Source organism: Ursus arctos, unplaced genomic scaffold, assembly GCF_023065955.2.
Source record: "Ursus arctos isolate Adak ecotype North America unplaced genomic scaffold, UrsArc2.0 scaffold_28, whole genome shotgun sequence".
Classification (NCBI taxonomy): Eukaryota; Metazoa; Chordata; class Mammalia; order Carnivora; family Ursidae; genus Ursus; species Ursus arctos.
In genome coordinates this window covers 2,040,588-2,066,909 of record NW_026622963.1, presented here as the reverse complement: position 1 = coordinate 2,066,909, position 26,322 = coordinate 2,040,588, and the positions used below count along the sequence as shown (strand labels likewise).

Sequence of the window (26,322 nt, the reverse complement as noted above, 5' to 3'; positions counted from 1 at the left end):
ACGGAGAATAGAAATCACACCCTGGATCTAGAAAGGCGGAGAAGGAGTGAGTTAGGAAAGTCTTTGCTTCAGGGAGTATTCGTCCTGTATCCCACAGACACATGGAAGCCAGGGAAGTTTGTTAAACTGGCCAGTAGCCAAATCAAATATATGCTTGGCAGGAACACCTATCAGTGGGGAGGAATTGATAATAGGCAAACTGGTTGGAGGTGATGCAGTCAGCTGGGTAAGCCATAATGAAAGCAGTAAACTTGATAGCCTTGAATTTTAAAAATAAAATATTTTTGAAATGATAACAGTGTTGTTGTTGCATTGTCTTTAATACAATGCAGATCCAATATAGGGCTCTTTTTAAAAATTGAAGTATACAGGAAATGAGCAAATTTGAAATGTTTATCTTAAGCTGAATTGTTACTTACATTTATATCTGTGTCATTAATTACCATCTAGATCAAGATTGGGAACATTTCCAGCATACCCGGGGTTTCTCTTAGATTAGTATACCTTTGCTTCCCAACCCTTCCTCCAAAATTTCTATCGTGACCTCTATCACCATAAAGTAGATTTTGTCTGTTCTTGAATTTCCCATAAATGGAATGGTTTTAGTTTGTTTCTGCAGTGTTGTATTTCATTGTATGAATATACCACAAATTATTTATCCGTTCTCGTGATGAAAGACATTTGCATTGTTTCCCATTTTTAGCTATTATAAATAATGGAATGCAATGAACATTTATGTCCCTATCTTTTGGTATATAAATGTGCTTAATTCTCTTGGATAAATATGTAGGAGTAGAAATGCTAGGCCACAGGGTAGGTGCATGTTGCATGTTAGTAGGTAAGCAGATTTTGTCTTTGTTTTTAGTATAGTTGACAGGACATAAGCAGTTTCAGAAAGTGTTCTATCAGTTTACAAACCTACAGGCAATGTTTGAAAGTTCCAGTCGCTTTATTTCCTTGGTATTTTCAGTCTTTCTAATTTTAGCCATTCTGGTGGTGGGTATGTAATAAACAGTAAAATAATTTCAATTCAGAGTACTGAAAACACGAGGCTTATCAGCTGACCTCCACCCAAGGTGGAAGCTATGGATAAGCAAGAAGATTGACTCTTGACATTTTGCTCCAGATCCTCTATAAGAAAGGTCCGAAGGAAGGGGGCCTATCCAGCCTGCTTCAACTAACCTCCATGGCTAACCTACTGGAAACTTCTCTCTGCCTGAGTTTGCATATCCATCAAATGAGAGAGTTAGAGTCAGTCCTTTCTGTACTTATTAGCTATTACTAAATTTTCCTGCAAAGAGACCAGCTTTTATGGACCCTTTTCTCCAGGGGAAATCCAATAAGAAAAAAACTGAAATAGAAAGAAGAATGAGTAGCGTCCAGGTAAACTATAAAACGAAAAGATGGCAGAAGGGTTAAAAAGACAGAGCCAAGTAACACTGCCAAGCTCAATGAAGTAAGGCTGGGTGTTTTATGATAATACTAGTCAAATAAAAATGCAAATGAAGCACTAACTATCCTACCTTCTAGATGCAACCTCCTCCCCCACCCCGCCCCCGCCAGGGCCAGGGCCCTCTCTCCCTTCTCAGGCCACAGGAGGCATTGCTAAATCCTCGCTGTGAATGAAGCGCACACTCAGTGATTAAGGGGTTTTTTCCAGCCTTTGACTAGTGATCATGCACATTTTCCTAGTTCACCTTTTTACAGAATCTTCTATTCCCTGGAGAAGTTTTAGAAAACGAGCTGTAGAATTTGGCTGTCTTGTCCCTCACCCAGAATCACCTAGGGAAATACCCTTAACGAAACTCATGTTTGTCTAGCCAACACAGAGCTGAGTGGGGAGGACAGCTCACTGGGTCAGCCCACGCACCTCCTGGGGCACTGGGTGAACCCAGCTCATGTCCCTGTGACCTCCTAGCTAGTCCAAGAGGATGGTCACTGCAGGCACTGACAGAAAAAACTTCCTCTCGGTCTGCCAACCCATAGTCTAGAACGATGTGCAAAATGACCGCTTGGGTATGGGCAGTGGTCTTTCCACCCTATTCAGTTTGATCTCTGATAATTCCTGGCTCTCTGAACTGCCTGATTGGTTGCCAGGTGCAGACAGTTGGTATGCTACCCTTTGCGTAAAAAAATAGTGGACTAGTAGGAGGAATAATCATCTATCCACATGCATTTGTTAAGCGTCGGACTCTTGGCTTCTGCGCAGGTCATAATCTCAGGGTCATGAGATCAAGTCCTTAGTCTGGGTCTGCGCTCAGCGGGGAGTCTGCTTGAGATTCTTTCTCTCTCTCTCCGCCCCTCTCCCCCTTCGTGTGCTCTCTCTCTCTCAAATAAATAAATAAAAATCTTTTTAAAAAATAAAAATAGGGGCGCCTGGGTGGCACAGCGGTTAAGTGCCTGCCTTCGGCTCAGGGCGTGATCCCGGTGTTATGGGATCGAGCCCCACATCAGGCTCCTCCGCTATGAGCCTGCTTCTTCCTCTCCCATTCCCCCTGCTTGTGTTCCCTCTCTCGCTGGCTGTCTCTATCTCTGTCAAATAAATAAATAAAATCTTAAAAAAAAAAAATAAAAATAAAAATAAATAAAAAATAAAAAAAAATAAAATAAAAAATAAAAATAACTTCAAGAAAGTTTGGTGGTGTTTGTGGTGTTCCGTGGTGAAGATGTTCGTGGTGTTACATGGTGAAACGTTGGAAATTACACAAGGAGAATGACCAAATGAATGTTAGCATAGTCGCTCAATGGAAAAACAACACAGCAGTGCAAAATGGTGAATTCAAAACTAGCAATATTGAAAATGTTTATGATAAAAAAATACAAAATTTCCAATTACAGGGGTGTCTGGCTGGCTCAGTCAGAAGAGCATGTGGCTCTTGATATCAGGGTCGTGAGTTCAAGCCCCATGTTGGGTGGTAGAGATTACTTAAATAAAATACAAATTAAAAAATTTTTCAAAAATTCCAGTTGCAACTTTACATAGTGCTACAAGACAGGGACGTACCTTGTGTTTTTTTTTTTTTAAGATTTTTATTTATTTATTTGACAGAGGTAGAGACAGCCAGAGAGAGAGAGAACACAAGCAGGGGGAGTGGGAGAGAAAGAAGCAGGCTCATAACAGAGGAGCCTGATGTGGGGCTCGATCCCATAACACGGGGATCACGCCCTGAGCCGAAGGCAGACGCTTAACCGCTGTGCCACCCAGGCGCCCCCGTACCTTGTGTTTTTGTTTTGCTTCATTATAACCCTGGATCCTTCCCAACTTAGGGGGTTAAGATGTGGTAACCCTTGCTCTTCTGCAGTTACAATGATGGGAACAGAGAACAGAGACATCAAATTCTTCTCTTTAAACCTGGATGCATGGGGGCACCTGAGTGGCACAGTGGTTAAGCGTCTGCCTTCGGCTCAGGGCGTGATCCCCGTGTTATGGGATCGAGCCCCACGTCGGGCTCCTCTGCTATGAGCCTACTTCTTCCTCTCCCACTCCCCCTGCTTGTGTTCCCTCTCTCGCTGGCTGTCTCTATCTTTGTCGAATAAATAAATAAAATCTTTAAAATAAAAGAAACCTGGATGCACGTGTAAAACAGAAATTATTTGGAATAGGTGGGTGGAGGGATGGGCTAAATGGGTGATGGGTATTAAGGAGGGCACTTGTGATGAGCACTGTGTGTTAGTGATGAGTCACTAAATTCTCTTCCTGAAACCGATACTCTACTATATGTTAACTAACTTAAATTTAAATTAAAAAGTATACAAATAAAATAACATACAATAAAACATTTGAAATAATATGCAGATTAAATAAAAAATTTCCAAGCAGAATAGGGAGAAAAAAGTCAAAGGAGAAGTAAGGACTCTGCTCAGTGGCCTGGCATTTATACAAATGATAAACCTGACTTTGGAGTTTAGTAAACACCAAGAGGATTTTTTAAATTTTTAAAAAAGATTTTATTTATTTATTTGTCAGAGAGAAAGAGAGAGCACAAGCAGGGGGAGCAACAGACAGAGGGAGAAGCAGACTTCCCCCTGACCAGGGAGGCCCACACGGGACTCGATCCGAGGACCCCGGAATCACGACGGCAGCCAGAGGCAGACACTCAACCAACTGAGCCACCCAGGCCTCCTTAGGATTTTTTTAAAAGACTTATTTTTTTTAATAAAGATTTTATTCATTTACTTACTTATTTGAGAGAGAGGCTGTGCATGAGTGAGGGGAGGGGTGGAGGGAGAGGGAGAGAAAGAATCTCAAGCAGGCTCCATGCCCAGAGTGGAGCTGGATGCAGAGCTTGATCTCAGGGTTCTGAGACCTGAGGATCACGACCTGAGCCAAAATCAAAAGTCGGATACTCAACCAAGTGAGCCACCTAGGCACCCGGAAAGATTTATTTATTTTATTTTAGAAAGAGAGAGAGGGAGAGAGCAGGCAGGGGGAGGGGCAGAGAAAGAGGGGGTGAGAACCCTTAAGCAGACTCCCCGCTGAGCGCAGAGCCCAATGCAGGGCTCAATCCCAGGACCCTGAGACCATGACCTGAGCCAAAATCAAGAGCCAGCTGCCCAACTGACCGAGCCACCCAGGAGCCCCAGTAGGAGGGTTTTTTTAAAGGGGCAGGGAGAGCTAAGGGAGTCCCTTGAGAAGGAGCCTGGATCTTGCCCTCTCCTCCCCTTAAGGGCTTCTCCAAAGCTGAAGGGAATAGTAGACCCCGCCCTCGACACCCGTGGCAGGTTTAGGGATCTAGGGAAAGAAAAGAAAAGACCTGTGCTCATGACCAGGCATTAGTGCAAGACCCTTGAGAAGCAGTTGCGCCTAGTAGAGATAAAGGTTGAATATTAGCAAGAGGGCCCCAGGCACCCTGGATGTAGGTAAAGGTGCAGGAGAATATGTAAGAAGGGCTAGCCATTGCGGCAGAGACTGACAGATAACAGATCTCATTGGGGACTTCATGATGCGGGGGAGGGCATACCTGAAGATTAGCTGTCTGTTCATTTCCTAGTGCAGCAAGTAATACAATACCACAAATGGGGGTGGTGGGGGGGGTGCTTAAAACAACAGAAATCTGTTCTCTTACAGTTCTGGAGGCTAGAAGTCCAAAATCAAGTCGCTGGCGGGACCACGCCCCCCTGAAGGTTCTAGGCAAGAATTCAACCTGTTGGTTGCTGGCAATCCTTGATGCTCTTTGGATTATAGGGGGATCATGACAATCTCTGCCTCTGTTGTTACATGACCTTCTCTGTGGGTTATCTGTTCTTATTTCCTCATATGATCTTCTTTTTTTTTAAGATTTTATTTATTTGAGAGAGAGAGAGCACAAGCAGGGAGAGCAGCAGAGGGAGAGGGAGAAGCAGGCTCTCTACTGAGAGGGAGCCCAATGCGGGGCTGGATCCCAGGACCCCTGGATCACAACCTGAGCCGAAGGCAGATGCTTCACCGACTGAGACAGGTGACCCTCATATGGCCTTCTCATAAGGACACCAGTCAATGGATTTGGGACCCACTCAACTCTAACATGATCTTACTTTAACTAATAACATCTGCAAAGACACGATTTCCAAGTAAGGTCACGTTATGAGGTTCTGGATGGACGTGGATTTGGGGAGGACACTCTTCAGACCAGTAAAGCTGTGATGAAGGACATCTTAAGAGATCCTGGTATAGAACAGGGTTATATATTTTCATTCATTCATCTCAGCGCTGTTACTGAACTCATTTGATAGATGAGAGAAACCAAGCTTAGGAAAGCCTAATATCACTGTCACTAAGGAGAGGAGCCAGGATGTGAACCCACGTCTGGCTGATGCCAGGAGTAACAGAGGAGAAGTACCATTGCTTGAAGATCATAGAGTGTTAGACACAGAAGGACTGTTAGGTTGGTCTCTGCTGAGGCCCAGTGTAGAAAACTGTCAGGGTCTCTAAAACATAAGTCCAGACCCGGACAAGGACCTGATTGCCTCAAGCAGGCATGGCTTCTGGATGCAGCCCAGATTTCCCTAGGAATGGTTCTCCCTTGGCCTTGCCACCCTAGCTTTTACTCACACTTCCTGCCTGCCATCCATTATGCCAGAACGTGACTGTTATGTTATTCAGGCACAGATCTGTGTCAACACTGCCATGCTATTTATTCAGCCTTGTGTGCTAGACGACTTGCCTTTTCCTGATGAGTTCCTAGAGCGCAGGGCCCCAAAAAGCTGACTAGGCTTTGTCACACACACAAGCTTGGCAAGACCCAGGCCTGACTGAGCCAGCCAGTGAAGATACAACGAGCCACTTTAGATTCAGACAGTTTATTGCTTACCTATACAACAAAAGGAAGAATGCATTAAGGTGCCAGCTGCCAGTGGTCCTTGTCCCACAAATCAAAACAGAGAATATTGAAACAGAAGAGGCCAGATGACTGCAATACAAGTTCTGGGATACCCAGCTGCTGAAAAGCCCATTCTAGACTGCAGCCAAGTGATTCTTACATTCTGCAGCTCTATTCTGAGGGGGTGGGCAGAAAGCCCACACCTCGTCAGAACCTGGGAGATGAGAAGCCGTCAGGGGAGACGACCCTAAGATCCTCATAAGCCTCCCATCCTCTGCTGTTCTGGGAGGATCACAAAGCATTCTGCTAAGACTCAGCAAAGCTTTGGTTCGAGGCCTGCGAGGCCTAGGCAGAACATGCAAGCTCACCAGGGTACACGATGGAGATATTCCCCTACAGCCTTCTCTGGTTTGAGGCTTTTTAAGCCCACCATAGAGAAAATACGATTGAAAACCAAGAAATCTAATCTAGATCAAGCCATAATTAGCCAAGTGACTTAACCTCTCCAGAGCTTGCTTTTTTTTTTAATCCATAAAATTATGTATTTTTGTTTGGTTGCTTTTTGCGAGGACTTTTTCCTCTTATTAGGGTGTAAACTGCACAAAGGGATCTTGTCTACTGTATTCACTATTGCAGCCCCAGTGCTTAGAACAGTGATAGGCACATGGCAGTGATTCGAGGAACACTTGGTTGAAGGAAATGAACTGCAAGATATTACATTGTATTTTGCTAGTATGTGCATGTGCATTCAAAGCCTTAAAACATACTCTCAGGTCATTTGCAGAAAATTCACAGAGGAGTCCCAGTGAAAATGACTGTACTTTTCTTTTAAGGGAGCCCAACTAAAAAAAGCCTCCAAAGTGAGTAACTACATAATGAGGAAAGGAACGTGGCACCCAAATAGATCTTTTACAAGTGCTATTATAATAAATCCTAATGACACACACCTCTGACACATTGCTCTTGGTAATAATAGAAAGGAGAGGAGGCCCGGCTTTTCCATTGCTCTGTTCTACACCTGCCACTTTCCCAATCATTCCCAGGCTCCCTTTTTCTCAGCCAATGCATGGTGTAAAATAGGACAAAGATTATGGGGTCAAGGGACCTGTCTCTTGTTGTAATTACAGCAAGTCGCTCATTTCCTGCCCTAGCCCCCACTTTCCTCCTTTTATGTGTGATTGTACCACATAATGGTTTTTCTTAATTATAACTGTGTTATATCTCTTCTACAGATAAACCATGGCTCAAAGAGATGGAATGACCTGCTAAAAATCACTAATTAGTATGAGAACCAAGTCCCTCCCCTCTGTCATCTCCACGAAGGGGCAAGGATTTTTGCTGGCTTGCTCCTTGCCCTAATCTCAGCGTCTACAACTCTGCCTGGCACATAGCAGGCACTCATATATATTTTTGAATGAAAAAAAAAAATGAGTAAGTAGAGGCGCGCCACAGTGCGTCCTGCGGCTTCCAGCAAGTCGCTGCCTCTTTCTGGATTTCATCGGTCCCCGTCCCGCGCCCGGTTCGTTCCTCCGGCCACTAGGCTGCACTGTGGCAACGCACCCCACCCAGCAGGGAGCGGCGCCCTTCTTGGCCCCGCGGAGCCTTCGCTGGTCGGAGGGCGGGTCGCGAGGAACCGGAAGTGCTGAAGCGCAGCTGCCGCCGCTGCCGCTACCGCTACCGCCGCCGCCGCCGCCTTTAAGTGCCGTGTTCGCCGCCTGGGTTATCACCGGCTCGGTCGCCGAGGAAGCCGCCGCAGCGGGGTCGGGAGTGGAGGCGGCGCGGCATGAAGCGGCGCAGGCCCGCTCCGTAGCACGCGTCGGGACGCTCCGGGCGGGGCCGGGGGGGAAGGTGCAGTATCCGCCCCCTCTCCTTCCCCTTCGCCCGCGAGGCCTGGGCCCCAGCCCGGCGGGCCCGCTCCGCCTCACGGAGGAACCGCCCGGCGCGCTCTCCGGGTTAGCCCGCTCTGCGGTTTACCCGGCGCGCCGCCCTGCGCGGGTCGGAGCTGGTGGCGGGGCCCCGCTTGCCGGAAGAGGAAGCCGGGGCTCTGAGATTCCGAGTCCACCAACGTTCACTGGGCGCCCCCTGAGCGCTGGGTGCTGGCCTCCGGACTTCCACGTCCGTTATCTTAATTGAGCCTCGCTGGGGTTGGGTAATGCCCGGGCTTGCAGATGAGGAAACGGAAGCCCGCAGAGGCGAAGGGATCTGCCTAAAGTTCGACTGTGGCGGATCGGATTCGGACTGAGATTTTTTTGGTTTCCCAGCCGGTGTTGTTTTCCTTCCTCCTGCCTCACTAGGTCGATTCCCTCCCTGCTCACCGGCTCATTCTCATTCTATTTCACACCCCCCGGGGCAGGATAGATACATTTCTTTCCCCCGCCCCACCTCTCCCCTCACACACTTTCTCCTGAGACTTCCAACACTTGGCATCCCCCCATTCTCCTCAACATTCTCTGCTACACCTGTCCTCTTCTTCCCCATTCATAGCTTTCCAGATCTTTGCCCCAGTCAGTGATAATGAACCTCTCAACTAGCTGTGGACCCTGAAGAGTGAAATAACTAGGCTTCAATGAGGCGTGGGGTGTTCGACTGGACGACTGTTTGGCTCTTGGATTAAAAATAAGAATGCCGTTTGAGTCCGTCCAGATTCAGGAGTTCTGAAGTTATTCTCTAACCCAAGATGCTCTTCTCAGAGTGAGGGGCTTAGTGCATGGGACGGTGTCTTGACATCTTAGTCCGTTGTTCTTATGCTAGCATAACTTCACTGTTTTCCCTCCATTTGCCCCTGAGCTTTTCTCACCACATCTCTCTCCATCACCTGCTTGGGCGATGAGAGCCCAGAATTAAAACTGATAATGAAATAACAAGTGTAATCACCGATCCTCTTTTTTTTTTTTTTTTCCTTTTACTAAGTCAGAATTTCAACAACTTAATGCTTCCTTTTATGGAAAAGTTAGCTGGAAAGGAAAGGAGCAAAAGTGGAATGCACTTAAAATGGATAGCACATTCTTTGTCTTATGAAAAAAGTTATTAAATGCAAATTAGTTCCCTTTCCACAAAAATGGCCTGTTTATAATTCTTATTGGTTATTCCGAGTCTACTCCATCTCCAACCAGCTCAATATGTATTACGTAAAATAATGCAAATGTATTATTAATGTAAAAGCAGGAACAGGACCAAGCACACAAAGAAATGTTAGTAATCATCTGTCATTTTTGAGGATTTGTAGTAGCCACCTGAGTGACCTCACGTTTGTGTGCCTTCTATACTTTCCAAAGTTCTTCCATAGTTTTCCTTTTAATGTACATCTAGATGTCAGGATTTACACTATGGTTAGGATATCCTTTTGAGTAAATTAGGCTATACATTTCAGAATTTTTTTTAAATTATTATTTTGATAATCTAAAATATAGATACAAAATAATTCAGGCATTATATATCACACCAAGAAGAATGTTTCTATATCAATGTTAAGTACTATTTACATTTAATCTTTTTGGCCACATATCCATTTCAATAATGATCAACAGCCTTATATCTTATTTCATTATCCTGGTGAGCAGGATTGGATGGTGAGAAAAGGAAAGACTCCTGTGAGAAGAGAGCAAGATGAGCAGAGGGATCTATGCTTGAAGTTGAGTCACTTGAAAAAAGATCTCTTTGAATGTGGAAGAGATCTGAGCAGATGAAAATACAATCAGGTAGGCACGAGGGAAGGGCCTTAAGTGAAGAGGTAGGTGGGGCAGTGACGTATATGCACCGTGCTGAAAACGTATGCTGATTCTCTTTTCTAATTTTTGAAATTAGAGCTTTGAGAATGTATTTGAATATAAGGTGTTAATGGAAATCTGGAACTTAAATCATTTTGTTAGACATTTGTGTAAATTACTAAAATTATATAGTATATCTAGCCTAGAAAAAGCAGGATATTTACTATAAACAGAGTAGTAGGATGTCATTTGAACTGTAAAATTTGAGAGTGTATGTGTGTGTGTAGAGAGACAGAAATAGTCCAGAGACCTAGTACAATTTAGGAATAGCAGGTGATTTGCTATTAATGAGTGCGAGCTAATGCAACTTTGACGTAGGAGAGCTGTCAAGTTAATGGTGACTCAGGAAGCTGGGCAGTAAGCCTTGGGAAATCTGCCTGCTGAGTTTCCTGGTTCTGTTCCCTAGCCTTATTCTTAGGAGCAGTGGTTTGGACATGAAGTTCCAATTTTAACAAAAGTTGAGAAAAATGAACATGGTTTGTGTAGCTTTTTCTCTCACTTGTCCCTAACTCTGTTAGAAGTGAAACTAGATCCACTGCCATATTTGATAGAAAGTAGGCCTCCCACTAACTTTTAGATGGGCAGTCTCCACTGTCATATACTGCCATTTACTATCAGTGTGCTAAATAGCAGTTGAGCCAAAACAACTTCTCTGCTGGGCTGTTTGGATTTTGGTCCTTGGAGGTAAATGCCCCATTGTAGTAATGTTACAGGTTGGATACCTGATACAATTCTTAAATGGGTTTTCTGGTCATTTTTGCTACTGTTACATTGAAGATGGTAGTACAGTTCACTGTAGCATAAAAAAAGACACACTATCCTGGCCACACAGCTCATTTCATTTTGCATGCCATAATGCTTGCCTGGTGGACTAATTCACAACCCACACCTGCTAATTATTTTTTCTCTGTGGTTGGTAGTTACCCTGGACTCTTGTTAACCTGGGAAATTGAGCTTTAAAAAAAAGACATCCTATTAAATATACAACCATGCATTGATTGTTGTTCTAGAGTTAGTTACATAAATGTAATCTGTTTCTCTCCCATATCCACAGGTTGCTCCAGAATTTTTTTTATGTTGCTTCTTTTAGGTAGTTTCACAAATAATCCATGTCAGAATATCACACAATGGCTTGTTATAACCCTTCTAATTATTTTTTCTGATATGTCGCTGCTTTAAGTATTGAAATATTGTTTAAATATTGAAATAAAGGAAAATAATCCTCTTCTGAATTTGTAAAATGAAAAGAAATATCATCAGTAGGTGAAATACTAACACTTTCTAATACTAATTTCTACAGGGGTAGAGGTCTGAACTGGAAAATTAAGTTCAGATTTTTATCAGAATATCGATAGTGCAAACATTAAATGCTTTTTGCATAAACTACTTCACCTAATTAAAGCTAATTAAAGTAGTATCTTTTTTCTCCCATTTAATCATGAGAGTGAAAGTTACATAATCTGTAATAGTAGTTACATAAATTCCTTATAGTTACCAAAAGTGATCATAAGATAGTGATGTCTAGGCAAGAGCAGAAGACAAAGAAAAATGTACCAGCCAGTTAAGTCTTTTGTTGTTTGGAGTTCCACTTAAACGGAAACAGTATTTATATTATCTTGGTAAGTGCCTTAGGAAGTTTATTACAAGTAGATTGTTTGCTGCAATTTTATTACTGTTCTAATTGGTCATGATTATTTCTGTTAACTGAAGTCCACATTTATCAAATGTGTTACTTTTTTAAGTGCAAAAACACTTACCTCCCTTAGTACATTGAGATTCACTGTTGACATGCTCTTGGATAGAGCATAGCAGCCAACTGGCATATGGCCTGTTTCCTTCCAGTGTGGGAAAGAAAAAAGGAATTTTGGCAAGGATATGTAAGGACAGCCTTTTATAAAAGTTGCTAAAGGGATTTATAGTCACAGTGAAACAGACATGACCTCAATTTTTTAAAAATCTCATTTTTAAACTGAACACAGAGAAGGTGGAGCTATTAACTTTCTTACTAGGTTTCATTGCAGCTGTGCTGAAGAGCATTTTTTTCTTGCCTTTTTGGTGGGGGGAACACTATCAGACTGTCATTCCCATTAATATAAAAGAGGACTGGCCTGTGAACAACTTCATATGCCTTCTTTTTCTAGGAAAATGCAACATGGCAGCAGCGATGGAAACAGAACAGCTGGGTGTTGAGATCTTTGAAACTGCAGATTGTGAGGAGAATATTGAATCACAGGATCGGCCTAAATTGGAGCCATTTTATGTTGAGCGATATTCCTGGAGTCAGCTTAAAAAGCTCCTTGCTGATACCAGAAAATATCATGGCTACATGATGGCTAAGGCACCACATGATTTTATGTTTGTGAAGAGGAATGATCCAGATGGGCCTCATTCAGATAGGATCTATTACCTTGGTGAGTATGAAGTCATAGTTTCTGAGAGGAAATGCTTTCTTAATTCAAAATCTAGATAAAATTGGCACTCAAATTTTGGTGAATAAATAATGAATCATTGATGTTCCACTAAAGGAACAAAATGCATTTCCTTAGGAATGGTCAGATTAGGAACATAAACAGTAAAACCACGTTCAACAGTTGCTGCTTTTGTTTTTTTAAACCAAGGCTGGTTTTGGTGTCTTTTTCCTGAGCCTATTCACTCCAGATTTAAGATCCGTCTGAATTAAATATATTATGCCACTGACTTACTTCTTTGTTTATTAAATTTTTCTTAAAATTTTTATTTATTTATTTTAGAGATAGCGCCTGTGAGAGAGAGCGGGAGGGGGGAGGGGCAGAAGGGGAGGGAGAGGGACAAGTAGACTCCACATTGAGCCCCTTCAGGCTCACTCTCAACAACACTGAGATCATGACCTGAGCCTAAATCAAGAGTCAGCCCCTTCACCAACTAAGCCACCCAGGTGTCCTTTGTTTATTAAATTTTTAAAAATAGGTTTATTGCTTTCTTCCAAAGTTATTTTATTCATACACATATATATATTTTTAGAGATACTCTCTGCATTAGCCCACAGCAGTAATTCTAGATGCATTTTTTTTAACAGCTTTAGAGTATTCCATTATATAATTGTGCCATATTTATTTAACCATGCCTCTAATAAGGAACATTTAGGTTTTTCTATTATACTGTTATAAAAGATGAGGCAATGAATATCACTGTATTAGATCATTTGGTACATTTGTGAATTTACATATAGGACTAATTCCAAAGAGTGGAATTGCTGGGACAAAAGGTGTGTGTATTCTGAATTTTGGTTGATATTGCCAAATTATCCTTCTAACAAGGTTATAGGGTTTATATTCCTATCAGTGTTGTCTCAGAATATCTGTTTCTTCACACCTGTACCAGTAGTGAGTAATCATACTTTATCTTTTCCAGTCCGAATAATGAACAGCAATCTCATTGTAGTTGGTTTTTTAAATTACAGGTTTTTTTAATTGAGATATAATTGACATTATATTAGTTTCAGGTGTACAATATAAAGACTTGATACTTGTATACAGTATAAAAGGATCACCAAAATAAGTGATCTAGATCTTTTATAATATCTAGATATTAACTAGGTATCTTTGACCTTACAGATGAACGAAAAAATATTTTTTCTTATGAGAATTAGAATTAAGATCTCTCTTCACAACTTTCAAATATGCAATACAATGTTATGAATTATAGTCAACACTCTGTACATTACATTCCTATATCATAATTTTAATTCCAATTATAAGTGAGATTGAGCATCTTTTCACATATTTAAGAGACATTTGTATTTCCTTTTCTGTGACTTACTTATAATCATTGTCTATTTTTTATTGGATTGTAGGTGTTCTTTTTTTTAAAGTCCTTACCAATTTATACTTTTTTGTTTTTTAGTTTATATATTTTTTTATTATTAACATATAATGTATTATTTGTTTCAGGGGTACAGGTCTGTGATTCATCAGTCTTACACAATACGCAGTACTCACCACAGCCCATACCCTCCCCAGTGTCCACCACCCATCCACCCCATCCCTCCCACCCCCCTCCACACCAGCAACCCTCAGTTTGTTTCCTGAGGTTAAGAGTCTCTTACAGTTTGTCTGCCTCTCTGGTTTCTTCTTGTTTCATTTTTTCCTCTCTTCCCCTATGATCCTCTGCCTTGTTTCTCACATTCCACACATGGGTGAGATCATATGATAATTGTCTTTCTCTGATTGACTTATTTCACTTAGCATAATACCCTCTAGTTCCATCCATGTCATTGCAAATGGTAAGATTTTTTGATGGGTGTATAATATTCCATTGTATATATATACCACATCTTGTTTATCCATTCATCTGTTGATGGACTTCTGGGCTCTTTCCATAGTTTGGCTATTGTGGACATTGCTGCTATGAACACTGGGGTGCAGGTGCTCCTTCAGAATCTTTGGGGTAAATACCCAGTAGTGCAATTGCTGGGTCCTAGGATATAGCTCTGTTTTCAGCTTTTTGAGGAACCCCCCCATACTGTTTTCCAGAGTGGCCGCATTCCCACCAACAGTGTAGAAGGGCTCCCTTTTCTCCGTATCCCTTTCCTGACTTGTTAATTTTAGCCATTCTGACTAGTGTGAGGTGGTCTCATTGTGGTTTTGATTTGTATTTCCCTGTTGCCAAAAGATGTTGAGCACTTTTTCTTATGTCTTTTGGCCATTTGGATGTCTTCTCTGCAGAAATGTCTGTTGATGTCTTCTGCCCATTTCATGATTGGATTATTTGTTCTTGGGTGTTGAGTTTGATAAATTCTCTGTAGATTTTGGATACTAACCCTTTATCTGATATGTCATTTGCAAATATCTTCTCCCATTCTGTCGATTGTCTTTTGGTTTTGTTGACTGTTTCCTTTGCTGTGCAAAAGCTTTTTATCTTGATGAAGTTCCAGTAGTTCATTTTTGCCCTTGCTTTCCCTTGCCTTTGGCGATGTGTCCAGGAAGAAGTTGCTGTGGCTGAGGTTGAAGAGGTTGCTGCCTGTGTTCTCCAGAAGGATTTTGATGGATTCTGTCTCACATTTAGGTCTTTCATCCATTTTGAGTCTATTTTGTGTATGGTGTAAGAAAATGGTCCAGTTACATTCTTCTGCATGTGGCTGTCCAGTTTTCCCAGCACCGTTTGTTGAAGAGACTGTCTTTTTGCCATTGGATATTCTTTCCTGCTTTGTAAAGATTAGTTGACCATAGAATTGAGGGTTCATTTCTGGGTTCTCTATTCTGTTCCATTGATCTATGTGTTCCATTGATCTATGTTCCATTGATCTGTTTTTGTGCCAGTACCATACTGTCTTGATGATTACAGCTTTGTAATAGAGCTTAAAGTCCAAAATTGTGATGCCACCAGCTTAGCTTTACTTTTTCAACATTCTTCTGGCTATTTGAGGTCTTTTCTGGTTCCATACAAATTTTAGGATTATTTGTTCCATTTCCGTGGAAAAAGTTGATGGTATTTTGATAGGGATTGCATTGAATATGTAGATTGCTCTAGGTAGCATAGACATTTTCACAATATTTTTTCTTCCAGTCCATGAGCTTGGAACTTTTTTCCATTTCTTTGTGTCTTCCTCAGTTTCCTTCATGAATATTCTACAGTTTTCTGAGTACAGATCCTTTCCCTCTTTGGTTAGATTTATTCCTAGGTATTTTATGGGTTTTGGTGCAGTTATAAATGAGATTGACTCCTTAATTTCTCTTTCTTCTGTCTCGTTGTTGGTGTATAGAAATGCAACTGATTTCTGTGTGTTGATTTTATATCCTGCCCCTTGACTGAATTCCTGTATGAGTTCTAGCTGTTTGGGGTGGAGTCTTTTGGGTTTTCCACGTAAAGTATCATATCATCTATCTGCAAAGAGTGAGAGTTTAACTTCTTTGCCAATTCGGATGCCTTTTATTTCTTTTTGTTGTCTGATTGCTGAGGCCAGGACCTGTAGTACTATGTTAAACAGCAGTGGTAATAGTGGACATCCCTGCCGTGTTCCTGACCTTAGGGGAAAAGCTTTTGGTTTTTCCCCAGTGTTTTTCTTATTAAAGCTTTTTTTTTTTTTTTTTTTTTTTTTTTTGGTACAGTGAGGGAATTAACCTATTGTGGTATTTTCCTCTGAGGTTTAATTTGTCATTTGCCTTTAGTGCCTTTTGTCATGTAGAAATTTGTGGTTTTTGTTTTTTTTTTTTGATAGCTAAATTTGTACTTCTCTGTAGGTTTTGGCATCCTAACTAGAAAGGCTCTCTCAACTCCAGGATTATGTCTTTTAAGATCTCTATATGTTTTGGACTTTCTGTTTGGTTCCATTGCTCTGTCAAATTGAGTACTAATACTATGCTGCTGCTACTGTTATTACCCTCGCTGTGTATGTGTTGCTGTTGGATAGCACTAGTTACCTTTCATCACTTTTTCGTACTTTTCTTGACTATTTTTGTTTGCTTGTTTTTCTGTGAGAACTTAAAATTAGCTTGTATAGCTTCTTTCTCCTGGTGCTAGTTATACTGTTGTAGGATTACATTATATTTATGGGCTGAAGTTAGGGAAAATTGACAGTCTTAAAAATATTGAGCTTTTCAAGAAAGCTGTATGCTTTTTCATTTGTTCAAGTCTTTTATATTCATCTGAAGTTAATATTTTTTCTCTGTATAAATCCGTTCAAAAAAAATTTTTTTTAAGATGTATTTATTAGAGAGCATGGGTGCATGCGTACAAAAGAGTGTGCGAGCAGAGGGAGGGGCAGGGGAGAGGGAGAAAGAGAGAAGCAGACTCCCCACTGGGGGTGGATCCCAAAGCAGAGCTCCATCTCACCACCCTGAGATCATGATCTGAGCCAGAATCAAGAGTCAGAGGCTTAACTGACTGAGCCACCCGGACGCCCCTTTGTTTTATAAATTTTAATATATTGTGAACACCAATAAGTGTGTTCCATTGTGTCATCAGGAGAGAAACAATGGAAGAAGTTTGTTTTGTGCTTACATAGAACTGGTGTGTGCGTACCTAGAATGCCTTGGAAGTTTTCATTGGGCATGTTTGAAGCCAAGGAAGATGTTATGGAGCGAGGAACAGTTTTACGAGGGGCAACTGAAATGATTGTGGGGAATGGCTCTCATTTGAAAATAGAACCAGTTTTTTCGTATTTGAGGGCTGAAGACTCTTAGAAGGAGAAGGCTTAAGGAGGATATGATCACGTTTTGTAAAATGGTATAGATAGGTGACTGCAATCCTAACAATTCTATAACAAAGTAACTCTGGAATATACAGAATAGATTTAAGACAAAGTCAAATGCTAAAGTGAATGTCAGCTCATACCTAACTTTTACTCCAAAAGGCAATACAAACTAAGAAAGTTTAAGAATAGTTTAGGAAAGAAACGAAATAAAGGAAGATATGGATATTTGGGGGCTCATCCCCAACCTTTGCAAGGGTTAGCATGGAACTTACCATGCCTTCCACAGACTACCTTCTCTGCCATTATCAGAAACACTAGGCTGAAGATCATTTCTATCCAAGAGAGAGTTCCTTGTTCTTCCTGTGTATTTTATCTTCTTCCTTCACCTTCCTCTAGCTTTTTTGGAAATGATACCATTCTAGCACCTTTTATGGTAGAAGGGCTTTGTTTTACTTTGTTTTCTTTGGTTCACATCTTCATAATCCCAGTGTTTTTCTGTTACTTCTCTTTTGTATATAGCTCATTCTACACTGCTGTGATACTCACATTCAGTTACTGCGTGATTTCACAGACTAGGCCTGGCTTCTACTTAGTATAGACCTCTTTACTTCACCCATCTCCAATAAATGACAAAGAGATTTTTAGCAAATCACGTATCAGATTTTGTATTGTTTTAATGAGTATACTTTCATCTGAAATATAATACAGACTATGTTATAGGACATTTATAATGAAGAAAAACTAGAATTCATTTAGACCTATGTACTGCTTAAATAAGTAGTTTAAGTGATTCAGGAAAAAAAGAAACTTAGTAATCTGCTGTTATCACAAAGCACCCCCATTTGGAATTTCATGAATCTATTGCTAACTTGTAAGAGACTTAACAATTTTCAAAAAACTAAAAATGACAATTGTCCTTATATCATCTTACACACTTTTATGTTTGTTTTGAGAGGGACCAAGATCTGAATATTGAAATGAAACCTGAGCATTTTTTGTGAAACCTGAGTTTTATTGAAGAAAATTTCCATGGCAAATGGCATGTGCATCTCCTACTTATTAACCTTCCCATAGAGTGCAACATTTTGCAGTATGTAGAAGGCATAATGGGGTGCCTGGGTGGCTCCGTCAGTTAAGCACCCAGCTCTTGATTTCTGCTCAGGTCATGATCTCGGGGTCCTGGGATCGAGCCCCATGTTGGGCTCCGTGTGCTGTGTGTAGAGTCGGCTTTAGGATTCTCTCCTTCTCCTTCTGCCCCTTCCCCAACTCATGCTCTCTGTCTGTTTCTCTGTAAAAATGGATAAATAAATCTTTTTTTTTAATGCATTATGTATTTAGACTGCGATTGCAGTGGATTGCTATTTTTGAAAATAATTTCTAAATGATTATTTTTTCTTAAAGCTATGTCTGGTGAGAACAGAGAAAATACACTGTTTTATTCTGAAATTCCCAAAACCATCAACAGAGCAGCAGTCTTAATGCTCTCTTGGAAGCCTCTTTTGGATCTTTTTCAGGTAGGATTAAACAATGCTATTCCTGTGATCTGGTGTATATTTTCAGATACTGCCGTTACTAAGAGGCAGAAATCCAAGTGGGGTTTTATATTTGAAGTAGATGTGAATCAAAAAGACTTAAAATATTTTTATATTTTTGAATGTATGACTGTTAAATTCCATTTAATTCTCAGCATCTGAAACTATAGGATATTACAATTCTGATTTTTAAAACTAGCTTCTCCCTGTTTAACCAACTTTCCCTTCTATAAACTTATTAGTTATATAGTTCTCACATTTTAGGGGAAGAGTTGTTCATGTAAAAGAAGTAATTACATTTCCAGAAAGCTTTTTATTTAAATCTTTCAATTGAATTTGTAGTTCTGATACTTAGTAACAGTGCTAACTTAAGGGTTAAGTAAAGGAACTAAGTTCAGTTTTTGTTTCTAAATAGAATTCAATTTACGTAGAATCAAAGCTTAAGGATTGTTTTTATTTTGTTTTTTTGGTTTTTTTCCTCAATATCTTATCATTAGACAAAAAGCAAATAGTTGAAAACATCCCAAGAATAAGATGATAATTTGGGTGTGATTGTTTGCCCTTTTCATTCTCACTTATTATTTTACATTGAGTATTTCCTTATTAAATAGCATTTTGGGTTAAATGAATTAAAATGTGATATTATTCTTAGGAATTAAAAAAATAATTTCTGGCAGCAGCTCTTTCTGCCCACGGGTCCTGTCCCCGTGCTTTAATAAACCACCAAAAAAAAAATTTTTTTTTTAATTAAAAAGATAATTTCTATGATAATTAATCATTTTGACTGTAACTATTTATCAGGGCTGTTGTTTTTCACATAGACTTTTCTTTAAAACAAAAGAACCAAAATAATGGTAGTTTCTTCATGGAACAGTTTGCAAATTAGTAAATCAAAGTTGTTTTTTATTTTAAATTTTTATTATGGAAAATTTCAAATTACTAGAATCATGTGATTATCAATAATTATCAAATCTTGGCCATTTGCATTTCATTGTAGCCCTACCAGTCCCCCCATGCAGTCCCTACTCCCACCTTTTAGGTTATTTTGAATCAAGCCAGATATGTTTCATTTCTAAATAAATTGTGTGTATCCAAAGGGTAAAAATTCTTTTTAGACATTACCAGTATCATTATCATAACTTAAACAATTATTGATCTTTTCTTCATAAGAAATATTCAGCTAGTGTTCAAATTTCCCTGATTTTTAACTATAATTTTTTTATAATTGATTTGTACAAATCAAGATCTAAATAATGTTCATATGTTACAGTTGATTAATAGGTCTCTTTTAATTTATTGGTTTGCCCTCCATCCTTTTTTTTCCCCATTGCACTTTATCTGTTGAAGAAAGAAGGTCTGTTTTTGTTGTTTATCCATGGTGTTATTTGATATATTTTTCAGTCCCCTGTATTTTCTGTAAATATGAATAGGTAGTTAGATCTAGAAACTTGATCAGACCCAGGTTTGCTTTTTTTTGAAAGCAGGGTCTCGAACAGATATTTGCACACCCATGTTCATAGCAGCACTATTCACAATAGCCAAAAGGTGGAAACAACCCAAGTGTCCATGGACAGATGGATGGATAAACAAAATGTGGTATATTCATACAATGGAGTATTATTCAGCCTTAAAAAAGAAGGAAATTCTGACATATGCTACAGCATCGATGAACCGTGAAGACGTTATGATAAGTGAAATAAGCCAGTCACAAAAGGACAAATACTATATGATTCCACTTACATGAGGTACCTAAAGTAGTCTGATTCATAGAGACAGAAAGTAGAAGGTGGTTGCCAGGGGCTGGGGGAAGGGAACAATGGGGGGCCGGTGTTATCGGGTATAGAATTTCAGTTTTACAAAATGAAGAAGTTCCAGAGATGGGTTACACAACAGTATGACTATACTTAACACTACTGAACTGTACACTTAAAAATAGCTAAGATGCTAAATTTTATGTTATATATATTCTACCACAATTTAGAAGAAAGAACACTTCATAGATAAGGTATGCTTCCATCCAGAGGCGTATAGAGCCTTATTTCTCTTCTTATGGTAATGGCACCCTTTGATTATTGCCAAAATCCATTAATTCATTAGGAGTTATAAAACAGTGATATTTTATCATTCCTTCTTTATTTATTAACTGAAATACTCCTAGAAAAAGAAATTACTATTCAGTTATCCTGAGGCCTAGTTCCTAATGAAAAGGAGGGTTTGATTCTTTTGTCATTTTTCAAATAATTTGTTTCCTGCAGTCCTCCATAGGTGATCAAATAGGGATTTTTTGGAGGGGTGTTTGGGTTTTTTTGGGTTTTGGGTTTTTTTGGTATCTTCATAAACTTACAGAGTAAACTTGTGCTGTTTTTTGATCCATTGGTAGTTATTCTTATTGTACAAATTGTCTTATTTTTGGCTGGTGGCAGCCCCTTCAACTTGACATGTCAGATCCTATTGATATGATCCTTGCTAGTATGATGAAGATGTTCTGTGTTCATCTTACACATTGCCTAGCCCATGCTTGGAGTCAAGTCATTTCTCCCATGAGCTCTGGTTCCTTTAGAGGAAATTGGTATTAAGAGACCATGATCTGGGTACTAGCGATGTTCATTATTATTGGGTTGGTAATTGTTTCTGGTTTTTCTTGTTGTTGTTGTTGTTGTTGAACACACTAGGGAATATATACAGTGTGTGTGTGTGTGTGTGTGTGTGTGTGTGTGTGTTTGAAATGTAGGTATCAGTATGAATCCAAATCAATTCAGATAAACTAAAAGTTCAGCCTGATACATCTAATTCAGATTTTACACTACAGGATTGTTCTTTAATCTCATTGTCTTATGAATCTTCTTTGTCTGATCCCAAAGATCCCAGTTTAAACAACAATATAATTTCTTACATATGAATCTTCTTTGATCCCAAAGATCCCAGTTTAAACAACAATATAATTTCTCATTTGCTTTACCCGCACAACAGTTTCAAAATAACAAAGGAATCAACACTGTGATTACTTAGGACAGTAACCTGGAACTGTTCTTCTCTGTGTGGTTATGCCACCAGTTCTATGCAGTGATGTGCGTTTGCTTCATTTTGTTTCCGAGTGCTGGAATTCCTTTATTTTTAATTGAATTTTGTTTTATAAAATAGTTAAAGGATTCTAAATTCAAAACCACAAAACAAGAGAAGCCTGTCTCCTCTACCCTATTTCCTTCCCTCTCCCTCTAGATAGCTATTTGTTTTTAAATAGCTTATCCTTTTTTAAAAAATGTGAGTATGTAGACATTCGTATCCCCCTTTAGATAAATAGTAACATACAATATACATTTTTTCTACCTTGAAATTTTCAAGTAACAGTGTATCCTTCAGACCACTCCATAGGAATCTATACATAATTTTTATTTCTTTTTACATCTGTATTGTGTTGTGCAGACTAATCATTTTCAACAAGTCCCTATTGATGGACATTTCAGGTATTTTCAATTGTTCTCTTACAAATAGTACCACAGTGAAACGGCTTGAGCATACAACTCTTTATATTTTTCCCGGTATGTATTTAAGCTAGATTCTTAGAAATGAAATCTCTGGATCAAAAGGTATATGCTTTTGTAATTTTGCTAGAGAATACCGTATTTCCTCCATAGGAACTGTGCCATTTTGAATCCTCACTAGCAAGATATAAGTGTACCTGTTTTCCCACAGGCTCTCCAACATAAAATATAGTCAAACATTCCGATTTTTGCCAATTCGATAGATGGAAATGGTATCCCAATAGAGTTTCATTTGCATTCCTGTTATAGACAAAATTGATCATCTTTTTATTTAGTTAAAGGCTACTTGCATTTCTTTCTCTGTATATTGTTTTTTCATATTTCTAAACCATTTTTCTATGGTGTGATGGGTCTTTTTCTTCATTCTTAGGAGCCTTTTATATACTGGGGATAGTAACCTTTTGTGATTTGTTGGCAAATATTTTCCCCAGGTTGTCATTTGTATTTTTACTCACTTTATGGTGGGATGGAGTGTGTGTGTGTGTGTGTGTGTGTGTGTGTGTTAGCCATGTGAAAGATTTTTATATCCTCAAATGTATCAGTCTTCATTGCTTCTAGAATTTGTGTCTTCTGTCATAGTTAGCACAGTTTTCTCTACCCCCAAATTATAAAAGAATTCACTAATGTTCTCATCCGGTACTTACATGGATTCATTTTTTAAAGCTTTATTGAGGTATAATTGACATAATAAACTGCAAATATTGAAGTATACAATATGATAGATTTGGGCATATGGTATGTACTTGTGAAACCATTATTTCAATCATTATCCCCGAAAGTTTCCTCGTACCCTTTTGTAGTCTTCCCCTCCCACCCATCCCCAGACAACCATGGTACCAGTCTTGTACAGTCTTTCATAAGTCTTATCTCTTAAGTATTTCAGATTTTTTATTCTACTGTAAATGGTATTTTCTAATTTCAATTTCTGGTTGTTCATTGCCAATATTTAGATGTATTGATCTTATCCTGCAACCTTGCTTGAACTCTTTTATTAGTTCCATTAGATTTTTATAGCTTCCATTGGATTTTTCTATATAAACGGTCATATTGTCTGCAAACTGGCAGTATTACTTCTTCCTTTCCAATATGGTTGCCTTTTGTTTCTTTTTCTTGGGTTATTGTACGGGGTCACTCCTCCAGTACGAAGTTGAATAGAAATGGTGAAAGCTGATGTTCTTGTGTTCTTGATCTTAGGGGAGGAGTCATTCAGTCCTTAACCAGTAAGTCTATTAGCCCTAGGTTTTTCATAAATGCCCTTTGGTAGGCTGGAGAAGTTCTCTTCTATTTCTGGCTTGCTTAGAATTTTTATCAGGAACAGTTACTGAGTTTTGTTTAATTTTTTTTTTTAAGATCTTATTTATTTATTTGTCAGAGAGAGAGCACGCGCACAAGCAGGGGGAGCAGCAGGCAGAGGGGGACAAGGAGCCTGATGCGGGACTTGATCCCAGGACCCTAGGATCATGACCTGAGCTAAAGGCAGACGGTTAGTTGACTGAGTCCCCCAGGCGTCACTTGTTAAATGTTGAAAAGATCTTAAGGTTTTCTTTTTTAGTTTGTTAATATGGCAAAGCATCACTTGATTATTGAGTGTTAAATCAACCTTGCAGTCCTGGGATAAAACCTACTTGGTTATGATTTATTATCTTTTTTACGTATTGTTAGATTCAGTTTGCTGTAATTTTGTTTAAAATTTTTTTATATGTTCATGAGGGATATTGGTTTATAAAGTTCTTTTCTTAAAATATCTATGTATGATTTTGGTAATAGTGTTATGCTGGCCACAGAATAAGTTGGAAGTTATTTCCTCCTTTTAATTTGCTAGAAAAATTTGGTAGAATTTTTGTGAAGCCACCTGGACCTGTAGTTTTCTTTGTGGAAAAATTTGTAACTGCAAATTCAGTTTCTTTATTAGATGTAGTGCTATTCAGGTTATTGGTTTCTTTTTTAGTGAGCTTTGGTTGGTTGTGTCTTTTAAGGAATGCTTCTGTTTCATCTATGTATTGAATCTATTGACCTGAGTTTCATAATAGTCCCTAATCTCTTTAGTGTTTACAGAATCTATGTGATTCTCTCTCACTTCTGATACTTCTTGTAATTTGTGTCTTCTCTCTCTCTCTTTTTCTAATGAGTCTGACTTAGGGTTTACTGATTTGGTTTCACTGATTTTTCTCTCATTTTCTATTTTCTATTTCATTGTTTTACCCTCTGACCTTTTTTATTGCCCTTCTTCTGCTTACTTTGGATTTCATTTGTTCTTTTTCTTGTTTCATAGGTGGCGGCTGAGGTGACTAGTTTGAGTCTTTTCTTTTTTTCTTACATAGGCAGTTAGAGTTATAAATTTGCCTTTAGATACCGTATTAGCTGTAGCCGATACATTTTAATATGTCATGTTTCCATTTTCATTTAGTTCAAAATACTTCCTACTTTCCCTTTATCCCATAAGTTATTTAGATGTGTGCTGTTTAGTTTCCAAGTATTTGGCTATTGTCCAGAGATTTGATTTCTAACCAAATTCCATGGTATTCAGAGACCATAATTTGTATGACTTGAATCTTTTCCAATTTTTGAGTCTTGTCTTATGGCTCAGAATATGATCCATCTTGGTAAATGTTCTGTGTTTACTTGGAAAGAATATGTGTTCTGTTGTTATTGGGTCTATAAATGACCATTAGATGAAGTTAGTTTATTGTATTGTTCAAATTTCCTATATCCTTACTGATTTTCTGTTTGTTCTTCAGTTATCTGAGAGAGAATGTTGAAATTTTCATTTCATAATTAACTACTTTTTGTTGCAGCTGTATTAGTTTTTGCTTTATATATGTTGAAGCTATGTTATAAAGTACATAAGTGGATAGGATGATTATGTCTTCCTGATAAATTGACTCCTTTATGGTTACTAGATGACCCTCCCTGTTTCTAGCAATATTTTTTTATTCTGAAATTTACTTTAATATTAATACAAGCACTCTAGCTTTCTTTTGATTAGTGTTAGCATGGAATGTACGTTTCCATTCTTTTATTTTTTTTTACCAGCTTTATTGAGATATAATTCACGTAGCATACAATTCACTCATCCAAGTATAGAATTCACAGGTTTTTAGTATATTCACAGAGTTGTACAGCTCTTATTACAGTCTAATTTTGGAACATTTTGTCACCCCAAAGGGAAATCCATTAGTCACTTCCCATCCACCTAGCTGCTCACCCTCAGGCCTGGGCAACTACTAATCTACTTTGAGTCTCTATAGGTTTGCCTGTCTTGGACATTTCATATAAATGGAATCATGCACTATGTGGGCCTTCATGACTGGTTTCTTTCATTCAACACGGTATTTTCTGGATTCATCCAAATTGTAGCAGATAATGATACTTCATTTATTTTTATGGCTGAATAATACTTCATTTTGTGGCTATCCTATATTTTATCAGTTTTTGGATATCTGGGTCATTTGGACTTTTGAGCTTTTATGAATAATGTTGCTGTTAACATATATGAGATTTTGTGTAGACTTGTATTTTGAGTTCTCTTGGGTATATATCTAGGAGTGGAATTGCTGGGTCGTGTGGTAACTGTTTAAATTTTTAAGGAAGTACTAAATGGCTTTTCCATAGCAGCTGCCCCCTTTTACAATCCTGCCACCAGTGTATAAGGCTCCTAGTTTTCTTCATCCTCACTAACACTAATTATTGTCTGTCGTTTTGCTTATAGCCATCCTAGTGACTGTGATGACGTATCTCATTGTCATTTGATTTGCATTTCCCTAATGATCAGTGATGTTGAGCATTTTTTCATGTCTTTATTGGCCGTTTATATCTTTTTTGAAGAAATCTGTGCGGGTGGGTCCTTTGCCCATTTTAAATTGGGTCTTTCTAAGGTTAAGTTGTAAGAGTTCTATATATATTCTGGATACCAGGTGTTTATCAGATAGGTGATTTGCATATATTTTCTCCCATTCTGTGAGTTGTCTTTTTGCTTTTTTCTTTAACTGCAGTAGTCATTAATTAGCATGA

General features: G+C 39.0%; 1 protein-coding gene across 7 annotated transcripts in view; it reads left to right on the top strand.

The window, feature by feature from the left end:
* Positions 1 to 7,904: 7,904 nt before the first annotated feature.
* The window catches only part of DPP8 (dipeptidyl peptidase 8), a 69,801-nt gene continuing 51,383 nt past the window's right edge, over positions 7,905 to 26,322 (top strand). Inside the window, exons 1-4 of one of the 7 annotated variants that reach the window (XM_044392027.3) lie at positions 7,905 to 8,147; positions 9,860 to 9,997; positions 12,208 to 12,477; positions 18,639 to 18,751. In XM_044392027.3, the coding sequence (XP_044247962.3) occupies positions 9,961 to 9,997; positions 12,208 to 12,477; positions 18,639 to 18,751 (420 nt within the window). In that variant the 5' untranslated portion in view covers positions 7,905 to 8,147; positions 9,860 to 9,960. The other 6 variants (XR_008956077.1, XM_048222187.2, XM_048222194.2 and 3 more) reach the window with 6 other exon arrangements.